Genomic DNA, 21,875 nt, shown 5'->3' with positions numbered 1-21,875 from the left:
GAAAAAAACGAACAAAAAATGGGAAGAAATCAAAGAAAACCAAGAAAAAGCAATTAAACAGATGAAAGAAACATTCCAAGATCTGAAAAATGAATTTGAGACAATAAAGAAAACACATGCTGAGGGAATGCTGGAAATAGAAATCCTGACTAAACGAACAGGAACTACAGAAACAAGCATAACCAACCAATTGCAAGAGATGGAACAGAGAATCTCTGACACTGAAGACACAATAGAGAAAATAGACTCGTCAGTCAAAGAAAACAGTAAAGACAAAAAAAAGTCATAACACAAAATGTCCAAGAAATTTGGGACACCACGAAAAGACCAAACCTAAGAATAATAGGGATTGAAGAAGGGGGGAAGAATATCAACTCAAAGGCACAGAAAATATATTCAACAAAATCATAGAAGAAAACTTTCTTAACCTAAAGAAAGAAATACCTATGAAGATAGAAGAAGCTTACAGAACACTGAATAGGCTGGATCCAAAAAAAAGTCCCCTCACCACATAATAATCAAAACACTAAACACACAGAACAAAGAAAAAATATTAAGAGCCGCAAAGGAAAAAGACCAGGTAACATATAAAGGCAAACCCATCAGAATAACACCAGACTTCTCAATAGAGACTATGAAAGCTAGAAGACCATGGACAAATCTTATGCAGACACTAAGTGACCACGGATGCCAACCCAGACTATTATACCCAGAAAAACTCTCAATCACCATAGGCGGAGTAAACAGAATATTCCAGGAAAAAAACAGATTTAATCAATACCTGTCTACAAACCCAGCCCTACAGAAAGCACTAGAAGGGAAAATCCAACCCAAAGAAGCTTAACACATCCATGAAAAAATCAAGCAATAGAAAATCCCACACCAACATACACCACAGAAGGACAACACAACACAACCACAAAAAATAACAGGAATTAACAATCACTGGTCATTAATATCCATCAATATCAGTGGTCTCAACTCACCTGTAAAAAGACTCAGGCTAACAGAATGGATAAGAAAACAGGACCCTTCCATCTACTGCATACAAGAAACACACCTTAACTTCAAAGACAGACACTACTCCGAGTAAAGGCTGGGAAAAGGCTTTCCAAGCAAATGGACCTAAGAAACAAGCTGATGCAGCTATCCTAATATCTAATAAAATAGACTTCAAACTAAAATCAATCAAAAGAGATCAGGATGGACATTACATATTTATCACAGGAAAAATCCACCAAGATGAAGTCTCGATTCTAAACATTTATGCTCCAAATAAAAAAGCACCCACATTCATAAAAGAAACACTACTAAAGTTTAAAACGCACATCAAACCCCACACATTAGTAGTGGGAGATTTTAACACACCACTCTCACCAAAAGACAGATCTACCAGACTGAAACTTAACAAAGAAATAAAGGACCTAACAGATGTTATGACTCAAATGAACTTAATAGATATCTACAGAACACTCCATCCTAACACAAAAGAATATACCTTCTTTTCAGCACCCCATGGAACCTTCTCAAAAATCGACCACATGCTTGGCCACAAAACAAATCTCAACAGATGCAAAAAAATGGAATAACCTCCTGTATCTTATCAGACCACCATGCCTTAAAGTTAGACCTCAACAACAACAAAAATTATAGAAAACCCACAAACTCATGGAAACTGAATAATGCCCACCTGAAACATCAATGGGTCAAGGAAGAAATAAAGAAAGAAATTAAAGATTTCCTAGAACTCAATGAAAATGAAAGTACAACATACCCAAACTTATGGGACACTATGAAAGCAGTGCTACGAGGAAAATTCATAGCTCTAAATGCACACATAAAGAAGATGGAGCAATCACATACCAATGAATTAACAGCACAACTGAAAGCTCTAGAACAAAAAGAAACAAACTCACCCAGGAGAAATAGATGCCAAGAAATAATTAAATTGAGGGCTGAAATCAACGAAATAGGAAACAAGAGAACAATACAAAAAATCAATGAAACAAAGAGTAGGTTCTTTGAAAAAATCAACAAGATAGACAAAGCCCTAGCCAAATTAACCAAAAGGCAAAGAGAGAGCACCCAAATTCACAAAATCAGAAATGAAAAGGGAGACATAACAACAGACAACGAGGAAATCCAGAGAATCATCAGATCATACTTCAAAAACCTGTACTCCACCAAAATGGAAAACCAGGAAGAAATGGACAATTTTCTGGGTAAATATCACATACCAAAATTAAATCCAGACCAGATAAACCATTTAAATAGACCAATAACCCCTAAAGAAATAGAAACAGTTGTCAAAAATCTCCCAATCAAAACAAGCCCGGGACCAGATGGTTTCAGTGCAGAATTCTACCAGACTTTCAAAGAAGAACTAATACCAATACTCTTCAAAGTGTTCCACACAGTAGAAACAGAAGGAACACTACCAAACTCTTTTTATGAGGCTACAATTACCCTGATACCCAAGCCACACAAAAAAGAGGGAAGGGGGGGGGGAATCTGTGGTTGGTATGTAAAGTGAATGGAAAATTTGTTAACAATAAAAAAATGAAAAAAAAAAAAAGAATTCAAGGCCAGCCTGAGTTACATATCAAAACTCTATCTCAAAACCACAAAAGAACAGGGCTAGAGAGATGGCTCACTGGGTGAATTGCTCACTGTTTAATCAGGAGGACCTGAGTTTGGAGTCCCAGCACCCACCTATAGTCTGTAATTCCAGTGCTGCTGTGGTGGGATGAAGCACAGACAGGAACACTGAGAAGCTTGAGGGACAGCTTGTCTTCCATGTGCAGTGACAAGTGACAGCAAAATGGAAGGTAAGTACTGACACCCAAGGCTGTCTTCTGAATACCACACACGTACTACAGCATATGTGCAAACATGCACACCACATCACACATCCACACACAGATAACAAAGGAAATACTAATCTAAGTTAGTGTGTAAAGTGACAACCACCATGATATCTGACTGCTAACTTTATGCCCAACCCTATATGTCATCTAAAATCAGAGTTTTATTTGTAGTCATATGTGTACTTTCCATAAAACATGAACTTTTACATAAAACTCCATCATCAGGTAATTACAAATTGTTTTACCTTTTCTTTGCAGTCTGAGAAAGCGACAGCATGTGAAAACTTTTGATGTTCTGTGCAGTTGCACATTTCCCTACTGGGAACATTATTACACTGCTTGAGTTGGCCTGTTACCTGTAGACAGAGTAACATAGGTTGACTTGTTTTCATACTTTGGAGTTTTTCCAAATTAATTGTTTAGGAAATACTTATTATCTGATTAATAAAATTGCAAGAAGAAAAGAAAATTCATTAATGATAAAATAAGAGGCACTGAAGAGTATAGATCTGCATACAGTGATTGTCCAAGAGATGACATTATGAAAGTCATAATGCAACAATATTTCTGAAATGTAATTTAACAATTCCATCAGGTTACACATGGACATTCTGTTCAGAAACACTGCACAAAAACACAGTTTCCTCTTGGTAACTTTTCATTTCATAGCGAGTTTCTCTGACTAGAGTGAAAGCCCATAAAGATACCATATGTCATGCATGTGTAGCTAAAGTTTTCCTGCCTTGCCCACAGTCAGGACAAATCTTTATCACCTGCCAGTCCCACAGCCGCCCAACCAAGTAAACACAGAGACTTATTTTGCTTACAAACTGTATGGCCATGGCAGGCTTCTTACTAACTGTTCTTATAGCTTAAATTAATCCATTTCTACAAATCTATACGTGGCTTGTGGCTTACCGGTACTTTACATCTTCCTTGTCCTGGTGGCAGCTCCAGACAGTGACTCCTTCTGCCTTCCTATTCTTTTATTTCTCCTCTCTGTTAGTGCTGCCTATACTTCCTGCCTAGCCACGGGTCAATCAGTGTTTTATTTATTGACCAATCAGAGCAACTTGACATACAGATCATCCCCCAGCACAGCCAAGTGCAGACCATCTCAAACACCTGCACTCAGGCCCATGGTCCTAATCATCCTCTATGTGGACCTGCTGGGTAAAGCCATGAGGAACCCGAGTACAGGCTCCCATAGGACGTACAGATGTCACAGCCCCCAAATCCTGCATTATAAACCCTCTTCAGGTGTAGCTGTGGCGACACATGTCAGAAAACTCAGCACTTTGATCAGGAGTTCTAAGTCAGTGTGGACTGTACAGCAAGTTTGATCCACCCTGGACTATACAGCAAGACATTCCTCAACTATACAAAACAAAATAAAAAGTCAAATCTCCCTCTTAATTACTTGGTATGAATTAGATATATTTCCTACTTAGCACAGGGAAACCATGGAGGAGGGGGACCCTAGGAATGCAGGATATACAAGCAAAAATGTCTTATGTCCATAGATGGAATGGTATAGTAACAAAACAGGTTTATCTTTGGGAGAAAATGGAGTTGGAGAACTCAGTGTCTTAGTGGTTCACTGCTTGGAGCAGAATTTCTTGCCCTTAAATCCAAGATTCAGCAAGGAGTTATTTACCTCTGAATATTTTGTGTATATAAAAACATGCATACAATGTGTATTATTACTTTGTTCAACTCTTGTTTTTTTTGAAACAGTGTCTGTTTATGTAACTAAAAGAGGCCTCAGATTTACCTTATCACCCAGGCTAGCCTCAAACTCCCTATGTTCCTGACTTTGGCTCCTGAACTGCTGAGATTACATATGTGTGTGCCATCATGGTACACCTGTTCAACAATTTCCGAACACTCCTTTGTCTGATGCTTGTTGGGATACTGGGGATATAGTAGGAACAGGTCAAAAACAAACAAACCCTGACTAGCATGTCCAAGGCTTTGCCTTGAACTTCAGTATCAGGAAAATAAAGTAAACCAAAAAGAAATCAGTCTGATTAGCTTACTTTCTTGTGGGGTCAGAAGGCACAAAAATAAAGCAAACAAGTAAAATGTATAGACAAGTAATACACGATATGGAGAAAAAAGGAGAAATGGGGAACCAGGGATGGCAGAGGCAGGGCTATCATTCTATGTGGATTGGTCAGGGAAGGCCTCACTGTAGCAGAGCATTAAAGTGGAAACCTGTCAAAGGTGACAGTGAGGTGTGACATCTGACAGAAACTAGAACGCTTTCCTGCAGCTAGCTGCAAAGGCCTGAGGTGAAACATATCATAGAAACAGAAAAAGAGGCCAACATGGCTAGGATAGAGTGAGCTCAGGCACTCATGTTGAAGCATGGTTTATGGACAGAGAATATTAAGGGAACAGGGGAAGGGGAAGTCCCTCACCCCAGAACCTAATGTGTATTCATCTTTGGCTTAGTGTCAAGAACTTCGATACATCTGAAAGAAATCAAATCTCTATATGGATTTTGTACAGAGACAATAATCCTTTTTCTGAGTGATCTTTCACACCACAACAAAGTGTGATTCTATTTAGTCTTATCAATTTAAAACCAGGAGTCAAATATTGGGGTAATAACCAAAAGATCAGAGAAGGAAAGGAGTAGCTGCTAGTGACTTCTTTCCTCTACAAATCCTTAGACCGATTGGGGGCAAGATCCTGTCTCCACCCACCTTATATTCCTGTCTCCACCTCCCGATTGTGCTGGGATTAAAGGCAGGCCTCCCAAGTGTTGGGATTAAAGGCAAGAGCCTCTACTGCCTGGCCTCTATGGTTAATTAGTGGCTAGCTCCACCCTCTTATCTCCAGGCAAGCTTTATTTCTCAGAACACAAACAAAATTACACAACACCAGAATATTGAAACAAGTGGGCCATGTGTGCTTAGGGCCAGAACTAATATGCCCTTTGAATGGAACCATAGTAGCACACCATCCTCACCTTGAAACTTGAACAAGGAACCTCACAAACCCTCTTAACATTTCATTTACAAAAGGAAATTCTCTCATTTGACTATGCTGAACTGGTCAAGGCCTTAGCTTGACACCTCACAGAAATTCATCTGCCTTTGCCTCTAACATGCTGGGATGTTGGTCCCAACACATCAGGCCAAAAAGAAATACATAAGGGAGATAAACCAACAAGTACATATGCTTTTTAAAAGCTTACTTTTAAAACTTGGCCTAATTTTAAATTTTACTGAGTCTTTGACATGGCTGTAAGTCACATCTTTTAGCAATGTAATTTTGCAGGCCACAGAATCATGCATATGACACCTCAGTCCCTCTCTCTGAGCAACAGTGCTTAACAATGCTTAAGGCTAAGGTGTGCAGCATGTCTTGACTTCACTGTCCAAACTGAGCTCTTCTTGGTTCTGATTAATCCTGGAACGCTCTTCTGTGGCATAGTCAAGATTTCAGCTTCACTTAGTGGAGGTCCCTAAGGGGAAACTCCTCAGGCTTTGTCTGTCTGACTCTCATTGACAAGGGTCAGTGTGATGCCAAAGTCAAGTTTTCCCTTGGGAAAGACATTGACTTGTTTTCAGCAAGAGAAATGCTAATTTGTGTAGTGCTTGTGTATGTCCGTTTGCATATTAGGCACCATAGGTGTTCTCCAGATAATACACCTTTTCTCTGACCCCCTAATGCCTCCCTGTGTTCTGTCATGCTCACTTCACCCCCTGGCAGGTGTCAGCCAACTCCAGGGCGCCAGCCTACTTTCTACTAATAACATAGCAGGAGTTTTAATGTGCCTATGTTAGGACAAAGGGTGGCCTTTTCTTTTGGACACTATTCCTTTTACAAGGATGAAAGACCTGAGATGGTCCTAATTCCTCCTTTCATTTAAAAACAGAAGGGTATTCCTCTACCTATGTCCTTTGAAATCTACATGGGAGCCGAGAAGTCAAGGAGAGCATCCATATGAGCTTCTTGGCTGCTGTCTTAGTCAGTGTTCTATTGCTGTGAGGAGACACCATGACCATGACAACTCTTATAAAGAAAAACATTTCATTGAGGTGGCTGGTTTACAGTTCAGAGGTTCAGTCCATCATCATCATGAAGGCAAACATGGCAGTGTGCAGGCAGATATGGTGCTGGAGCTGAGGGTGCTATATCTTACAGGGGACAGGAAGTCGACTGAGTATCACACTGAGTGAAGCTTGAGAAAAAGACTTCAAATCCCACCCCCATAATGACATACTTCCAACAGAAGTTGAGGCCCACATTAAAGGTGTGCCCTTCAGCCTTAATGTCTGGATTAAAGGTGTGTATCATCCAGCCTCCTCCAAGAAGACCACACTTCCTCCAACAAGGCCACATCTCCCTATGAGCTTATGGGGCACAGTTACATACAAAAACCACCACAGCTGGAAAGTAGTGTGAGAGCAGTTGAAAGGGCCAAAGCTGGAGTAGCTGAAAAAGAGACAACAGTAGTCCTGGAGTAATAAAAATGGCTGCACTTTCTCATTAAATTCCCATAACTGTGCCCATGTACACTCTAAATAAAGGGTATCTCTTTTAAAATTGAAAGTAAACAATATATATATATATATATATAATTATATATATACATATTACATATATATGTTAATATGTATGTATCAGGCATGTATCTGTGTGTGTATGTGTGAGGCGCATATGTCATGAAGTGGGTAGAGTTTAGAGCAAGCTAGCAGGAATCATTTTTTTCCTTCTACTGCTTCCTGGGGGTCAGACTGAGGTTCAGGCTTGATGTCAAGTGCCTTTACCAGCTAACCCATGAAGTCAGCACAGTGATTTCTTAAATATAAAACAAACACTGCATTAGTTCATTTAGAGACAAATTATTTACCTTTGACTTGTGAAATAGACTTCTTGGTCTGGGTTTGCTAGGGTCTGCATGATAAATATTATCTGTGAGTGGAATAGAAATTCCCATATTGGATGGAGGTCTGTAGTTTATCTGCAAGTGTTTAAGCAAAGAAAGAAGGCCACGTGTTATTATTCATCAAGGCACAAATATTTTGTTTTTCTAGACAACTGTTCCATGCAAATATTTTACATTCAGCTCCACACATTACAGTAAACGTCTCCTCTTCAGTATCTGTACCCCTAAGTTTCTGTACCTTCAAAAAACCTTACCCTGTGATGATGTAATCCTGACCTGTAATGAGGTGAAAATGACTTTCACTACTTAAAACAGCTGTCATAAAGTTAATGCAGGTGTGTCCAAGCATTATACAGAAGAGGCTCCATAATGCACTTAGAACATACCTTCAAATTTTATTATTTTTTTTCTGTCACAAAACTAAAAGTAGTATATCAGCTAATTTTTAGTTTTAAAATGGTCATAAGAATCCCCATATAAAACAAAACACAACAAAAATGGCTGATCAGATATCTCAGCTGTTAGTGTTTGCTACTCAAGTGTGATGGCCTGAGTTTGGATCCTAGTACCCAGGTGAAAATTAATTGTGGCGGTATGAACTGGTAACCCCAATGCTAAGGACAGAGACAGGCCTATCCTGGGAGCTTGTTGGCCAGTTTAGGGAAAATGGAAAATCTCTAGGCTCAGTGGGAGACCTTGCCTCAGAAATAAGGCAGAGAAACAATTGAGGAAGACATTCTGATGTTAACTGCTGGCCTCCACACCACATGGGCAAACATATCTGCACACACACTTGCACATGTGCATATTGGCCACTCTCATACACACAAAAACAAAATTATTTGTTGGACTCACAAATCTAACAAAACAAAAGCAAAAACTACTATATTGAAATAATATTGTCCACAGCAAAACTGAAAGTTCAAGTTCAACATTTTGTAACTTTATCTGAGAAAAAAACAACAACAAAACCAAACAAACTTAAACCCAAAGAGAAATAGGGCCAATCAGATGCATTAGTTTGAGACACGTCATTGTAAGTCAAAACAGCTGCACGTATCACAAAAGCCCATGATTATACCATCATTGTATGATGATACTAATAGTGATGAGAGGAGTTAGTAAGAAACACCGTTAGTTCAGAAGGTTTTCTCAGTTTACAAATGGATCCTCATCATCATGTTCTCAGAATGACCCAGTTTGAAAATGATGGCAGCACCTCAGAGCAGAAATGCTAACACAGACTGTCCATGGGAGTACACAGGAGAAATACCATCACTTGTTCTCTTAAAGGTGCTACAACTAGATTTCTTACCGGCAGAGTTTTGATCATATTGAAACCCTGACTGTCCTTGTGAACTCCACTAATCCAGTCTTCACGTGGTATTTGTCTGCCAGGAATGTGGTGTAGAGTCTTGAGGTAGCTGCAACTGCTCTTCATGATGGGCAACATTGTAGTTACAGAGCATGAAGTTGAGGCTTCCCACATAATCAATGATAGTGAAGTGGAACCCTGGAAACATCAAGGAATGAAGGTTAGAATCCCTGGAACATCCCCAACATAGTTTGTAATGATCCAGAGAATGATCTATGGTAGTTGTGTTTTTGGTTTTGAATGAATGAGTTTATTAAGCATAGAGCAAGCCAACAAGTAGCAGATGCAAAACAACATTAAAATAGCTATTTAAAACCCTTGACACAGACTGACTGAGGTAGTCTCATGCTTTGTGGTTAGTTTTTTCTACATTTACTTGTGCGTGTGTGTGTGTGTGTGTGTGTGTGTGTGTGTGTGTGTGTGTGTGTATGTTTGTGTGTTGTTAAGATCAGAGGACAATTTGCATGATTTGATTATTTTGTCCTGCCTCTACCTTCTAAGTGCTGGGACTATAAGTATGCAATAATGTACCTCGTATATGTAACCTCAGGATTCATTCATGCCAGACAAGCACTTTACCAACTGAGCCACATTCCCAACACCAAGTGTTTTTGTCTTGATGATTGTTAATTTTGTTTCTTTGTTTTTTCATATCCAGGGTGGGTATTGCCACCTCTGTTAACCTAATTAACTAAATTTTTCTTAGGTATGCTCATAGGCCAACGTGATCTAAGCAAGATCATTGAGACACCTTTCCCAGGTGATTGTAGATTATGCCAAGTTGGTAGTTAAAGCTGACCATTAATACCCTAGCAGCACTTAGGGAGGGAAATAAACTGACATATGCATAGCATTATCAAACTAAATCAGATATAGGAATATAACAAAACATATTAAAGCCACGTACTATGCTATCAATAACCATATAAAATAAAATGGCTAAAAATAATTTGGAGTGTGGTTTGAGGTTCAAAACATTTAAGGTAAAATATGGAAACAGGAAGGGGCATGGGACAGAAATAAGAAATCAAAAGAAGAAAAAGAAAAAGAAAATGAACTGGAAGGGCACAAAAGAGCAAGAGAGAAATTCTGATTAACAATAAAGAGAACACAAAAGATAAAATTGGAAAAAAGTTTTAAAAATGTAAAAATATAAAAGCTTTTTAATTTTTATTCTTTTAAGATTCTCTTACTACACAGCCCTGACTGGACTGAAACTCACTATATACACCAGGCTGGCTTCAATCTCTCAGATATCTCTGCCTGCTCATGCCCCCAGAGTACTGATATTAAAGGTGTACAACACTCCTGAGCAGAACTCATGTGTCTAGCCATTATCAAAATATCCACCCTGCCTTATTAAATATCATACATGTTAAGTGTACTTTATACCCTTGATGGAAGGATTAAGTTTGTCTTTCATAGCTACTAAGTCTATATTTTCTATTTTAATAGATTGCTTTGTAATTTAAAAAAAAACTCTTACTTTATGGAAAAATTTGCTAGCTACATGAGCATTCAAATTGTAACTATCAGTGACATCATAATAGCCTTCTGTCTTAACTTCCAGTAAGGCTGGGTTTCCAACAATCACAATGACTGGTGGGACTTGAAGTAGTTTCATACCTATGGAAACAGTGCCAACAGCTAACATTACATAATGAAAATTGTAGAAACAACTCAATAATGATTGGCAATTTAATAGTTCTTAGAAAAGTTTACCTTCACTGATATTTCCCTCAGAACATGGATTTCCGTTCCACTCCTCACTTCTCATCCAGGTTCTCAAATGGATAGCAAGGTCACTTGGGTACTACTGGTTATGTTTGGTACTAGGCAGGTATTTGTAGGTACAATTACTTACAACTATGGAGCTGAGGAAGCTGATGCCCTTTAAATGACTATTGATATCCCTGCAAAGTTTTTGTGTGTGCTGGGAACTGAACTCAGTTCTATAAAAAGCCATGTGAGCCGTCTCTCTAGTGCTCCTTCAGTGACTTGTAGGTGATACTTACTGGTTTGGGAAAATCTCCTCCAGAGAAACCTAGGAATCAGAAAACATCCCAGTCTCTCTGACTCACTCTTTTTAGGCAACCTAGGGTAAACTTTGCCCACTGAAATACATTTTCTGCCCTGTGGAATTCCTAGCTGCCACCCCCTCTTTTGAACAACTTATGACCTTGAGCTTGAACTGAGAATACTCAAGGATGTTTCCATCTAACAACACACCTATGTAAGTATGGATACGTTTTCTCAGCAAAGGAAAAGAAAAGTATAGCTTTTTGCCTTTTTTCCCTGGGAGAAATTGCTTTGGAAATTATTCCCAGTGTGTTCTTTCTTGCTGGAAGAAGAAAGCCTTTCCTTCACTCTGTTATCTCCTGGCATTGTTTACTGGATTTGTACCCACACAGAGGCAAAGCCAAGGCAGTTAGTGACAGCCAGGGGATAGAAGACAAAGAAACTCTGGGCCCCTTACCCCTTAATAGATAAGTGGCACCTATAGAAATTAAGATATTATGAATTTTGGATGTCATACATTAGTGTCTTCACATTTGTCCTAAACCTGACGTTACTGGGAATAACAGGAGCTGTGCACACAAGCAGGAGCAATCACCTCACAGGAACTGGTTTGTCTCTTCTGGCTTTGGCAGTAGTATGAACTCTGAAGCAACATGTAGGCCCAGAACTGAGGATGAGCAACCAGACCACACCTTGACTGAAATTGTTAGATTATTTCTACTGCTCCAACTCATCCTCTATAGAAACCTGAAACATGTCAGTACTCAAAGACAGACCTAGGCCTCTTTATCTAATTTCTTCTCAATATGCCACACTGACTGCACATCTCTCTTCTGCTTTCTCCAGTACTCGTCTCTTTAGTCATATTTAGACTTCTAGCCCTTCCTTAGCAAACTAGTATAAGGGCAAAATCCATTATGATGTTCTAGAGAAGACACAGAGTGTTCCTTACCAAGCCTGTCCAGCCTGCAGCCTCACTGACTCTGCCCATGAAAACATCCTTTGGCCCTGTCTTAGCTCTTCCTTGCTGCTATGATAGAAACTCTGACAAGAGCAGCATACAAAAAGAAGAGTTTATTTCAGCCCACGGCTCAAGGTACAGTCCATCCTGGTAGAGAAGTCAAGTTGAAGCAGCTGGGCATTTCATCCACAGCCAAGAAGCAGAGAACAGTACACTAATGCACACCGGTACTCAGTTTGATTGCTCCACTTCCCACAGTCCAGGTGAATGGGCCCACCAAAATTAAGATGGGTCTTCCCACATCAATTAAGGTAATCAAGATAATCCTCACATGCATGCTCAGGCCTTTTTCCCCAGGTGAATCTTATCTGTCAAGTTGACAACAGAAACCAACACAAGCTCTGAGCCTGAGATGACAGCTTTAAGGAACTAGCTCTTCCTTCTTCAGGGTACATAATAAACCTGATTCTTACCTACCAACACTTGTCTCCTGAACACTAGTGACTCTTTCACAATGACAATACATGCATATACATTGGAAACTTAGTTAAATCATAATGGTTACCAGCAGGTGCAACTCTGTCCTGCATATGGATATAATTTCCATGTTATTAACTCTAACCAGCAAAGAGGTCTGGCAACCTCAAGCAACAAGCACATCTTGTTGATGATCAATCTCCCTCAAAACTGCCCCTGTTTTGAGTTCTCTCACTGCTCCTATCTATAATCTATGTCATTTCAATGTACAGAACTTATGCTTTCCTTTCTCCAATTGCTATCTGGCCCTGCTGCTGGTAGTTGTCCCAGGACTTGGTCCTTTGCTGGCTAGTATCTGTAATGATTCAACAAATCCTATTACTACAGAGAAACTTTAGCCCTGACAGTTGTGGTTTTGAATACTTTAAATTCTTAAAAGTTCTTATATTGTTATTTTTTACTAATTCATTATTATTGTATGTATATGATGTGTGTGTGTGTGTGTGTGTGTGTGTGTGTGTGTGTGTGTGTTCTTGGATGCCATGGTGGGCATGTACAGGTCAAAGGACCACTCTTGGGAGTCAATTCTCTCTTTCCATTGTGGGATCCAGAGGTCAAACTTGGGTTGTCTGAGATGCATGGCAAGTGCTCATATCCACTGAGCCATCTCAGTAGCCCTCAGATTTTTCATAATTATTGTATATTTATTTATTTATTTATTAATATGTGTGGGAGTGTGTCTTGCATAATAATGTGGATATGTGTGTGAGATGGTGCTCTTTGGAAAGTTGGAGGACCACCTGTGGGACTTGGTTCTTAGTTCTTTCTCTTTACTATGTTGAATTGTGGTTCTGAGGTAACAGTCTTGGTGAAAAGTGCCCTAATTTAGACTCGTGTTGCAGCCGTAGAGACTAGAAGGAGGACTTCGGATCTGGCTTGGCGCTTGCCCTCACTCGCCATGGAGAAGACTGAGCTTATCCAGAAGGCCACGTGGGCCGAGCAGGTCAAGTGCTATGACAACGTGGCCACCTGCATTAAAGCCGTGAGTGAGCAGGGCACTGAGCTGTCCAAAGATGAGCGCAACCTGCTGTAGGTTGCTGGGGATGACTGATTGATAAATAAAGCTCTGATTGTCCAGTAGCCAGGCAGGAAGTATAGGATGGACAAGGAGAGAGGAGAATTCTGGGAAGTGGAAGGCTGAGGCAGAGAGATGCTGCCAGCTGCCTCCAGGAGTAACAAGATGTAACATACCGGTAAAACAGAAGACACATGGCAAGCTATAGATTTATAGAAATGGGTTAATAGAGATGTATGAGCTAGTCAATAGTTAGCCTGAGCTAAGGACCAAACAATTTTAATTACTACGAGCTTCTGAGTGATTATTTTATAAATGGGCTGCAGAACTTGCCCCCCCCACACACACAGCAGGACTGGAGAAATCTCCAGCTACAGTGAGTGGCCTACAAGAAAGTGGTCTGGGGCCACAGATCTGCCTGAAGGGTCATCTTGAGCATCGAGAAGAAGACCGAAACTTCTGACAAGAAGTTGCAGCTGATCAAGGACTATCGGGAGAAAGTGGATTCGGAGCTGAGGTCCATCTGTACCGCAGTCCTGGAATTGTTGGATAGGTATTTAATAGCCAATGCAACTAATCCAGAGAGTAAGGTCTTCTATCTGAAGATGAAGGGAGATTATTTCCAGTATCTTGCTGAAGTAGCATGTGGCATGATTGAAAACAAATGATAGATAATTCCCAAGGAGCCTACCAAGAGGCATTGATATAAGCAAGAAAGAGAAGCAATGTACACATCCGATCCTCCTGGGGCTGGCTCTTAACTTTTCTGTTTTTTTTTTTTTTTTTTTTTGGCTTTTTGAGACAGGGTTTTTCTGTGTAGCTTTGTGCTCATGCTGGCCTTGAACTCACAGAGATCTGCCTGGCTCTGCCTCCCAAGTGCTGGGATTAAAGGCATGTGCCACCACCGCCCGGCTAACTTTTCTGTGTTTTACTGTGAGATCCTTAATAATCCAGAGCTTGCCTGCACATTGGCTAAAATGGCTTTTGATGAGGCTATTGCAGAGCTTCTTACACTAAATGAAGACTCCTACAGAGACAGCCCTCTCATCATGCAGTTGCTAAGAGACAACATAACATTATGGACATAGGACAGGAAAAGAATGTGATGCAGCAGATGGGGCTGAAAACTAAAGGCATGCCAGGTGTTGTCCTCTGTCCCCTCAAGAAAACCTTTTTACATTTCCATTCCTTATTCCACTTGGATTTCCTCTAGCAAGGAAGCCCATTCATGTGTATGGGATCAACTGTTTGTAGTCTTTTCACACTTCAGCTTTGGGAAAACTCTATCCCTTGATTTGTGTTGTCTTGGCATTCCTGGTGTGAAGTTACTGCTGTAGAAAAGTATCAATAGTCTTATTTCATACACACACAAGTAAGTTCCAGACACTTGTGCAGAGGACTGACAGTGCATTTGGTATTTATGGCATCTGAACCAGTTCTGCAAGTGGCCATGTTTGTTTTACTGTGAAGATATGGAAATGTTGTGCATTGTAATTGAAAGTCCTCTGTGAGTTCCAGGCCAGCCTGGTCTACAAGATTCAGGACAGGCACCAAACCTACACAGAAAAACCCTGTCTTGAACCACCCCCCCCCAAAAAAAAAGAAAGAAAGTAATTGTAGTAATAACTTCCTGATTTCTACATTCTCTCTCTGACCCTTCTTTAGAGAATTCCTTTCAGAAGCAACCTTTCAATACTCTTCCTGCATACTCCTTTTTAGTAGGAATCCAGAAGTGTTAGATAAATGGGTAAAGCTCTTAATGCATTCAGTCTTGAGGTCACAGATGGAAATGTCTCCTGTGTCACATATTCTTGGGGTCATGTCTGTCTGTGACAACAGAGTTTCCTTCACGCATTCTTCATTTGCTGCTGTTTGAGTTGACAACTTCCTTCCCAATAAAAATTCACTTACACCTCCTGCCTTTGTAGCTCTAGATTTCACTTTACCTTGTATTAGAAGTAGCATGTTGCTGCCAGAATATAAGCATTGCTTTGGGCAAATTAAAATGCATGTCCTTTCTTAATACACTAAAAAGGGGAAATAAGAACACAAGTCCAAGTCTAAAGTTGAGTACTTTTCCATGCAGATTCACACACATGTGAGAGGGTGTCCAGTGACTGTTCTTCAGAGAGCTGTGTGTTTGCTAATCATTGACTGTAGTCCCAGAAAAGCCTTGTGAAAATGTTATGCCCTATGTAACAGCAGAGTAACATAAAATAAAACTGCATTTTATAAAACCAAAAAAAAGAGAGAAAGTGCCCTAATTTGCTGAGACATCCTACCAGCCTAGCTTTACATGTTTTTACAATAAATATGCCAAAATATAAGACATAATATAGCATTTTATGTAAAAATCCATTTGGCTTGAATTCAATACATGAAATAGGGGCTAGAGAGATGGTTAAGGGCACTTGATGTTCTTGTAGAGGATCTCGGTTTGATTCCCAGCACTCACAGGTTATCTTACACATGTGTCACTGAATTCCAGGGTATTTGATACCCTCTTCTAGCCTCCATGCACAGACATATGGGGCAGATATTGCAGGCAATACATTCATAGACCCAAAATAAAAATAAATCTATTTAAAAATACCAAAGAGAAATTTTGCCATAACAAAGAAATTAAAAGGGTTTCATTTAGAAGGACAACAACAACAAAAAAATCTATGCTACAATTTACCTTCATTTCCTGGTTTATAAAATTATTATTATCTAGACTTTTAGGGTGACTGCAAACATTAAAAATGTCTAGAAAACATTTAATACAGAGCCTAGAATGTAGTCATCAACCATAATTAGAATTAACTCTGTTAGTAGTAGAATCATAGCAATCACAGAAGCCAAACTGAATATCAAGGAGTTATGTTTTATACTTAAGAAAAGAAATAACTCCTTTTTACTTTTTCTATAAATGAGAACTTACCTCTCGTATTGGGAATCAACTTAAGTTCATAATTTGCTTTGTTTCCCACATCAAGATATTTCACAACATTGAGGGATACAATATCATGTTCATCTTGTTGAACCCAATAATTACATGGCTTTAAGCTTATGGTCCAATTCCGTCCTTTTGTTGAGCCAAAGCTGTATAAGAACCAAGAATTTTCTGGGAAGTTCAAAGGTGATTTTATTTTATGAGGCATAGTAGCCAGGGATAAAACATTCTTTAGATCTCTAACTTCTGTGATCAGGAAGCTACTGTAGCCAGGTCTCACCACAGTCTTTTCTACATCTGCATCTGAAAAATTTGCTAGAGAACCTTGAGATAAAACAGAAGATTTGGTATAAAAGAAAACAGTTAATGTTGACTCAGCAAATATGACCATAATTAGCAATGTTTCATCTGAGTTTTAAAAATATGATCATGGCTTGAGAACACATTTTCCAAACTTCAGCTACAATTAAAACACAGCATTTCATAGAAAGTTCATTAAGAATATGTGGTACACAAAGCTATACTTTAATGTTTATCATTTTTCTATAAAATTCTCGGCAGAAACCTGGAGAGATGGGTCAGTAGTCAAGAGCTTTTGCTATTCTTCATAGGACCCAGGTCTGGTTCCCAAAACCCACATGGTGGTTACAACCATTTGTCACTCCAGTCCTAGGGACTCAACTTCCAAGGGTAATGTGTGGATAGCACACATATGTAGATATAATTCTGAATGGTCTTCTTAAATAAGAAACACAGAGTCAAATGCAGAGTTAAAAGCCCAAGAGGTCAGAGCAGCAGCCAAGAGCTAAGACCAAGACTGCCTTCTTACCCCTCGCTGTCCCGGTCATCCTTCCCCTCAAAAAGAGACCTACTTCCTGTGTGTCTGTCTTTATATTGATTTTCTGTTCTGCCTTCTCATTGGTTCTAAACCTAACCGCATGACTTCTTATTCACTGCCTGTCTATACAGACCTCCAGGTCTCTATGGTTGGTACTTGGATTAAAGGCATGTGTCATCAAGCTGGCCATGTCCTTGAACACACAGACTTTGCCTGCCATGTGATTGAATTAAGGGCATGTGCTATCATCACCCAGCTCCTGCTATGGCTTGCTATTAGATCTGATGCCCAGGTAAATTTATTTATTAACATGCAAATAAAATCACATTTCAGCACAAATAAGATATCATCATATTTTCTCCTTCTATTCTAATAAAAAGAAAAAAAGGAAAAAAGTTATAACTAATATAAGAAAAACTATGTGCAATAAGTACAATAACTATATATAATATATACAAGCAATAAATACCTAAACAATGTCTAGTACATTTGCATTTGACAAAGTCAGAGAAAATATTCCATTATCTATCCTATTTTTTTAAGTCCAAAATATACCTAATTCATTTTCTATTCTAACTTATATTACTAACAGAACTATGTCTTTCAATACACTTACACCTCATTAGTGAATTTCTTTTCTAAAATTCTTAACAAGGGCCGGGCGGTGGTGGCGCACACCTTTTATCCCAGCACTCAGGAGGCAGAGGCAGGCGGATCTTTGTGAGTTCGAGGCCAGCCTGATCTCCAAAGCGAGTTCCAGGAAAGGCACAAAGCTACACAGAGAAACCCTGTCTCGAAAAACAAAAAAAACAAAAAACAAAACAAAAATTCTTAACAAGGAAAACTATAACTATCTAATCTTTAACTATAATTGATTTTGAACTATAACTATAACTAATCTTTAACTCTCTCAGAGACCGAAGAAGGAAATAATATTACCTAAAAAAAATAAAAACAGGAAGTGCATGCAAGCAGCTTCCAAAAAATTGTGAGTTGACAGAAATAGTCAGATGCCTGGACAGTCACCCGAGGTTTCTCTGCAGTGTTGGGGCATCATCTTCAGCCTATAGGCTTAGCGTATCTGACAGACTAATTTGTGAAGTAGAATGTATACAAGGCCAACAGTTCAACCTCACATTTGGTGAGAGTAGTCCATGTACCAGAAACACCTGAATTCTACTAGTGTCCTGTCATGATTCAGGATTTTAAATTTTGGAAATTGTTGATGTTTTTTTAATTCAGCTGTCCATTGTTCTTTGCTTGTGTGTGTGGCTTCATCTCAGCATTCCATCCTTCTCTGCATCTCTCTATTAAATGCCAGTCTACCATGGAGAGGTTAGACTCTGTCAGCTTAGTTACTTTTTCAAGAATAACTGTTTCAACTGCTGTTGTACTGCACATCAGAAGTCATCGGTCCACTGCCAGTTTAGCTGCCTTCAAAGAAAAGGACACTGTACATTTTCTGGATTGCGACGTCCACTTCAGGGAGGGTGCCATATTGTCCTGGCCTCAGAATATGGCTTTTGTTAAAGCCACAACCACACTTATCTTGCCAAGAATCAGTAGTCCTTTGTTTTGTGTCCTGTCTGTCCATTTTGTCCTGTTTGTCAGCAGTCAATTCAAGGATATTTTGTTATCCAGTAGCTAAATTTTGCCACAAAGAAAGTTAACTCCATGTGCAGTTTCTTCAATGCTCATATTTTCTCTGAAGTAGATTGGTACTGCCAGGAGTCAACATGTCTCATAGTCATAAAAAAAGAAAAAATCTCTAAGTTATTAAAACATTTTAAGTGCCATATTCTGTAGATCTCTGAAGTTTTTGAAGATGACCTGTCTATCTAAAATATATCTGCTAGATCTTGAAAACATACCTAATATGACTACTAGTTCGATTGTAATGCCTAACTACTAACTTCCATTTCTTTATGTCCTAATAGTTGGTAAAAATAACATTCAAGAATTTGCAAATTGCATAACATTGATAAAAGAATGGCCTAAGTACAATATCTTGAACAAGATTAGAAATATATGTATGGCATTTTCTGACAATATCAATCTCATATATATATATATATATATATATATATACATATATATATATATATATATAATTTGTACACAATATACAAAAATCCAATCCAATGTAAAGTATTTAAAACTAGTAATTGTCTTTTAAAAGTAGATTCAAAAATCTATCTTTTTATCTGTATTGTATCTTCTCTTTATTTTTCTGAGTAGATTCAATAATCTACCCTCTACGCTATCATTTCCACATATCCTTTTTTTTAACAAGAACCTTAAATTTAATCTCCTTTGCTTAGCCCTTTTCCTAACCCTTAACAACAACTTGTAACCAAACCTCCTAAACAATGAAAATTATCCCAGACACAAAACCCATTAAAAGACCAAGAAAACACGCATCCCATACCACCTTTTTGGGAATGTGGGCGTCATATTCTTAAAATTGCTTCAGGCTGGATATGGGCAAAGGTATCTTTATTCTGAAAAGAAAAATTTTGTGTTAATTGTCAAATTCTAGGAAAGGTAGCTATATCCTTTGTTGTCCAGTCTGTGCATAATGCAAAGTTCAGGGCTTATTTCAAGTCTTTATTCAAGTAGTCTGTGAAACTGGATCATCTCAGCTAGCCATCTCAAAATTGCTCTTAGTAGTTTGTAGTCCAAAGCTGATCTGTAGATGATGTTTGTCAGCTTAGTGGTATTATTATTATCCACATATAATATTTGTTGTTGTTGTGGAGCCCCATCTTGTTCCTGGAGACTTCAAATTTGATGTTAGGCATAGCCATGATTTCCTGCAGAACACTGATAAAGACTCAAATACAAAGACATGTTGTGGCAGCTAATTGAAGTCCTTTTTTCTAGAATTAGTTAGTACTCTGTATGACCATTGATATCTTAACAAAGTTTAATATATGTATATATATATATATATGTATGTATATATATATCTTGTAAATTGATATAAAATTCATACTTTAATAAAAGTTTAAAGAATCAGAATAGAATGAAAGAATTGAGATTAGTAGTAATAGAATAGTCCCTTAAATTTTGTTTGTTTGTTTTTGTTTGTTTACTTTGGTCCCATATCAGAAGATGGCTCTTTTTTTTCTGGTATGATACAGGGAGTTTGTATTTTCCTTTTAACAACATGCTTGTGTTTAAAAAGGAGAGAGCCATTCTCCAACTCCAAAGCCAGCTTCAAATTTTAATTAACTGGCACTACAAGAAGACCAATAGTGTTCAATGTCTCTAGAGAAGTGTGGAAACAAACATTTAGGAAGACTTATGAAATTTTATAGATGATAGACCAATAGGCCATTTTAATCTTTTTCTTGGGATATTTTTTTTTAGATGATTTGTACTTTTTCTTCAGATGTCCCATTTGTCCAGCGTTCTTCAGATTACTTAGCCTTCATTCTCCTAAAAGACAAAAAACAAAAACCTTTCCCCAAGACTAATTTTGGGGAGGTTCCCTTTTGGCAAGTTATATCTGATTAAATGAAAAGGCATGTGTTATGGTATAAGTTAGTTTCAATTGGATGATCATGCTGGTTCATGAACTATCATCTCTTCTAATTAAGAGGTCTCTCTTGTTCAAATCGAACCTTTATCAATTTTGATGGTATCCACAGCTTATCTTCTTCCTGTAGAAGCAAAAGCAAAACCTCCTCCCCAATGTAACACATATCCTGGTTTGCATTCTGAGGTTAGAACATCCTTAAAGTATATAGGCTGACTTAATACTGTAGTTTTTTTCTATTATCTAATGTCTTTTTGCTGTTGTTCCTTTCTCATTAGCATTGAGAAAATTCAAAGTTAATAGAGCATTATGTAGTCTATTTCTGTTTTTTTTTTTTTTTTTTTTTTTTTTTACCGCTTTCTGTTTATTTAGCATATCCTTTAGAGTTCTGTTTGATCTATCTATAACTGCTTGGCCTGTAGGATTATGTGGTATACCTGTAATGTGCTTTATATTGTAATAAGCATATCCTTTAACCGGTTGAGAATTATTATAAGTAGGCACCGTGAAGGCAAATATTTCTCTGTCTTTTTCTTGTAAGGTTATTGAAAAGAAACAGTCTTTTAAATGAGTAACTATAAGAGGCCATCCTTTAGGTAACAGAGTAGGCAAAGGAGTTCCAGATTGTAGAGAGCCCATTGGCTGAGTTACTTTGTTAATTGCTCTAAGGTCTGTTACCATTTTCCATTTACCAGATTTTTTTTTAATAACAAATACAGGAGAATTCCAAGGGACTGGTTGGTTGATTCTTCAATATGCGGAGCATTTAACTTCTCTTATACCAGCTTTTCTAAAGCCTGGAGTTTCTCTGTTGTTAAAGGCCATTGCTAAACCCATATAGCTTGTCTGTTACCATTTTAAAGTAGACTGTTTGTCTTTGATAT

At 38.4% G+C, this 21,875-nt stretch overlaps 1 protein-coding gene and 1 pseudogene across 1 annotated transcript in view; one reads left to right on the top strand and one right to left on the bottom strand.

The window, feature by feature from the left end:
- The window catches only part of LOC114688248 (cation channel sperm-associated protein subunit beta-like), a 79,168-nt gene that overhangs the window by 12,717 nt on the left and 44,576 nt on the right, over positions 1 to 21,875 (bottom strand). The window contains exons 5-9 of the mRNA XM_037210999.1: positions 16,601 to 16,936; positions 10,632 to 10,771; positions 9,086 to 9,283; positions 7,735 to 7,845; positions 3,113 to 3,223 (exon numbers count right to left, since the gene is read on the bottom strand). Coding sequence (XP_037066894.1) covers positions 3,113 to 3,223; positions 7,735 to 7,845; positions 9,086 to 9,283; positions 10,632 to 10,771; positions 16,601 to 16,936 — 896 coding nt within the window. The remainder of the gene's footprint in view (positions 1 to 3,112; positions 3,224 to 7,734; positions 7,846 to 9,085; positions 9,284 to 10,631; positions 10,772 to 16,600; positions 16,937 to 21,875) is intronic.
- LOC114688244 lies at positions 13,561 to 14,808 on the top strand (annotated as a pseudogene).

Source organism: Peromyscus leucopus, chromosome 14 (genome assembly GCF_004664715.2).
Source record: "Peromyscus leucopus breed LL Stock chromosome 14, UCI_PerLeu_2.1, whole genome shotgun sequence".
NCBI lineage: Eukaryota > Metazoa > Chordata > Mammalia > Rodentia > Cricetidae > Peromyscus > Peromyscus leucopus.
Note: the sequence above shows the minus strand (reverse complement) of the source record. Positions and strands in the feature narration are given on the sequence as shown.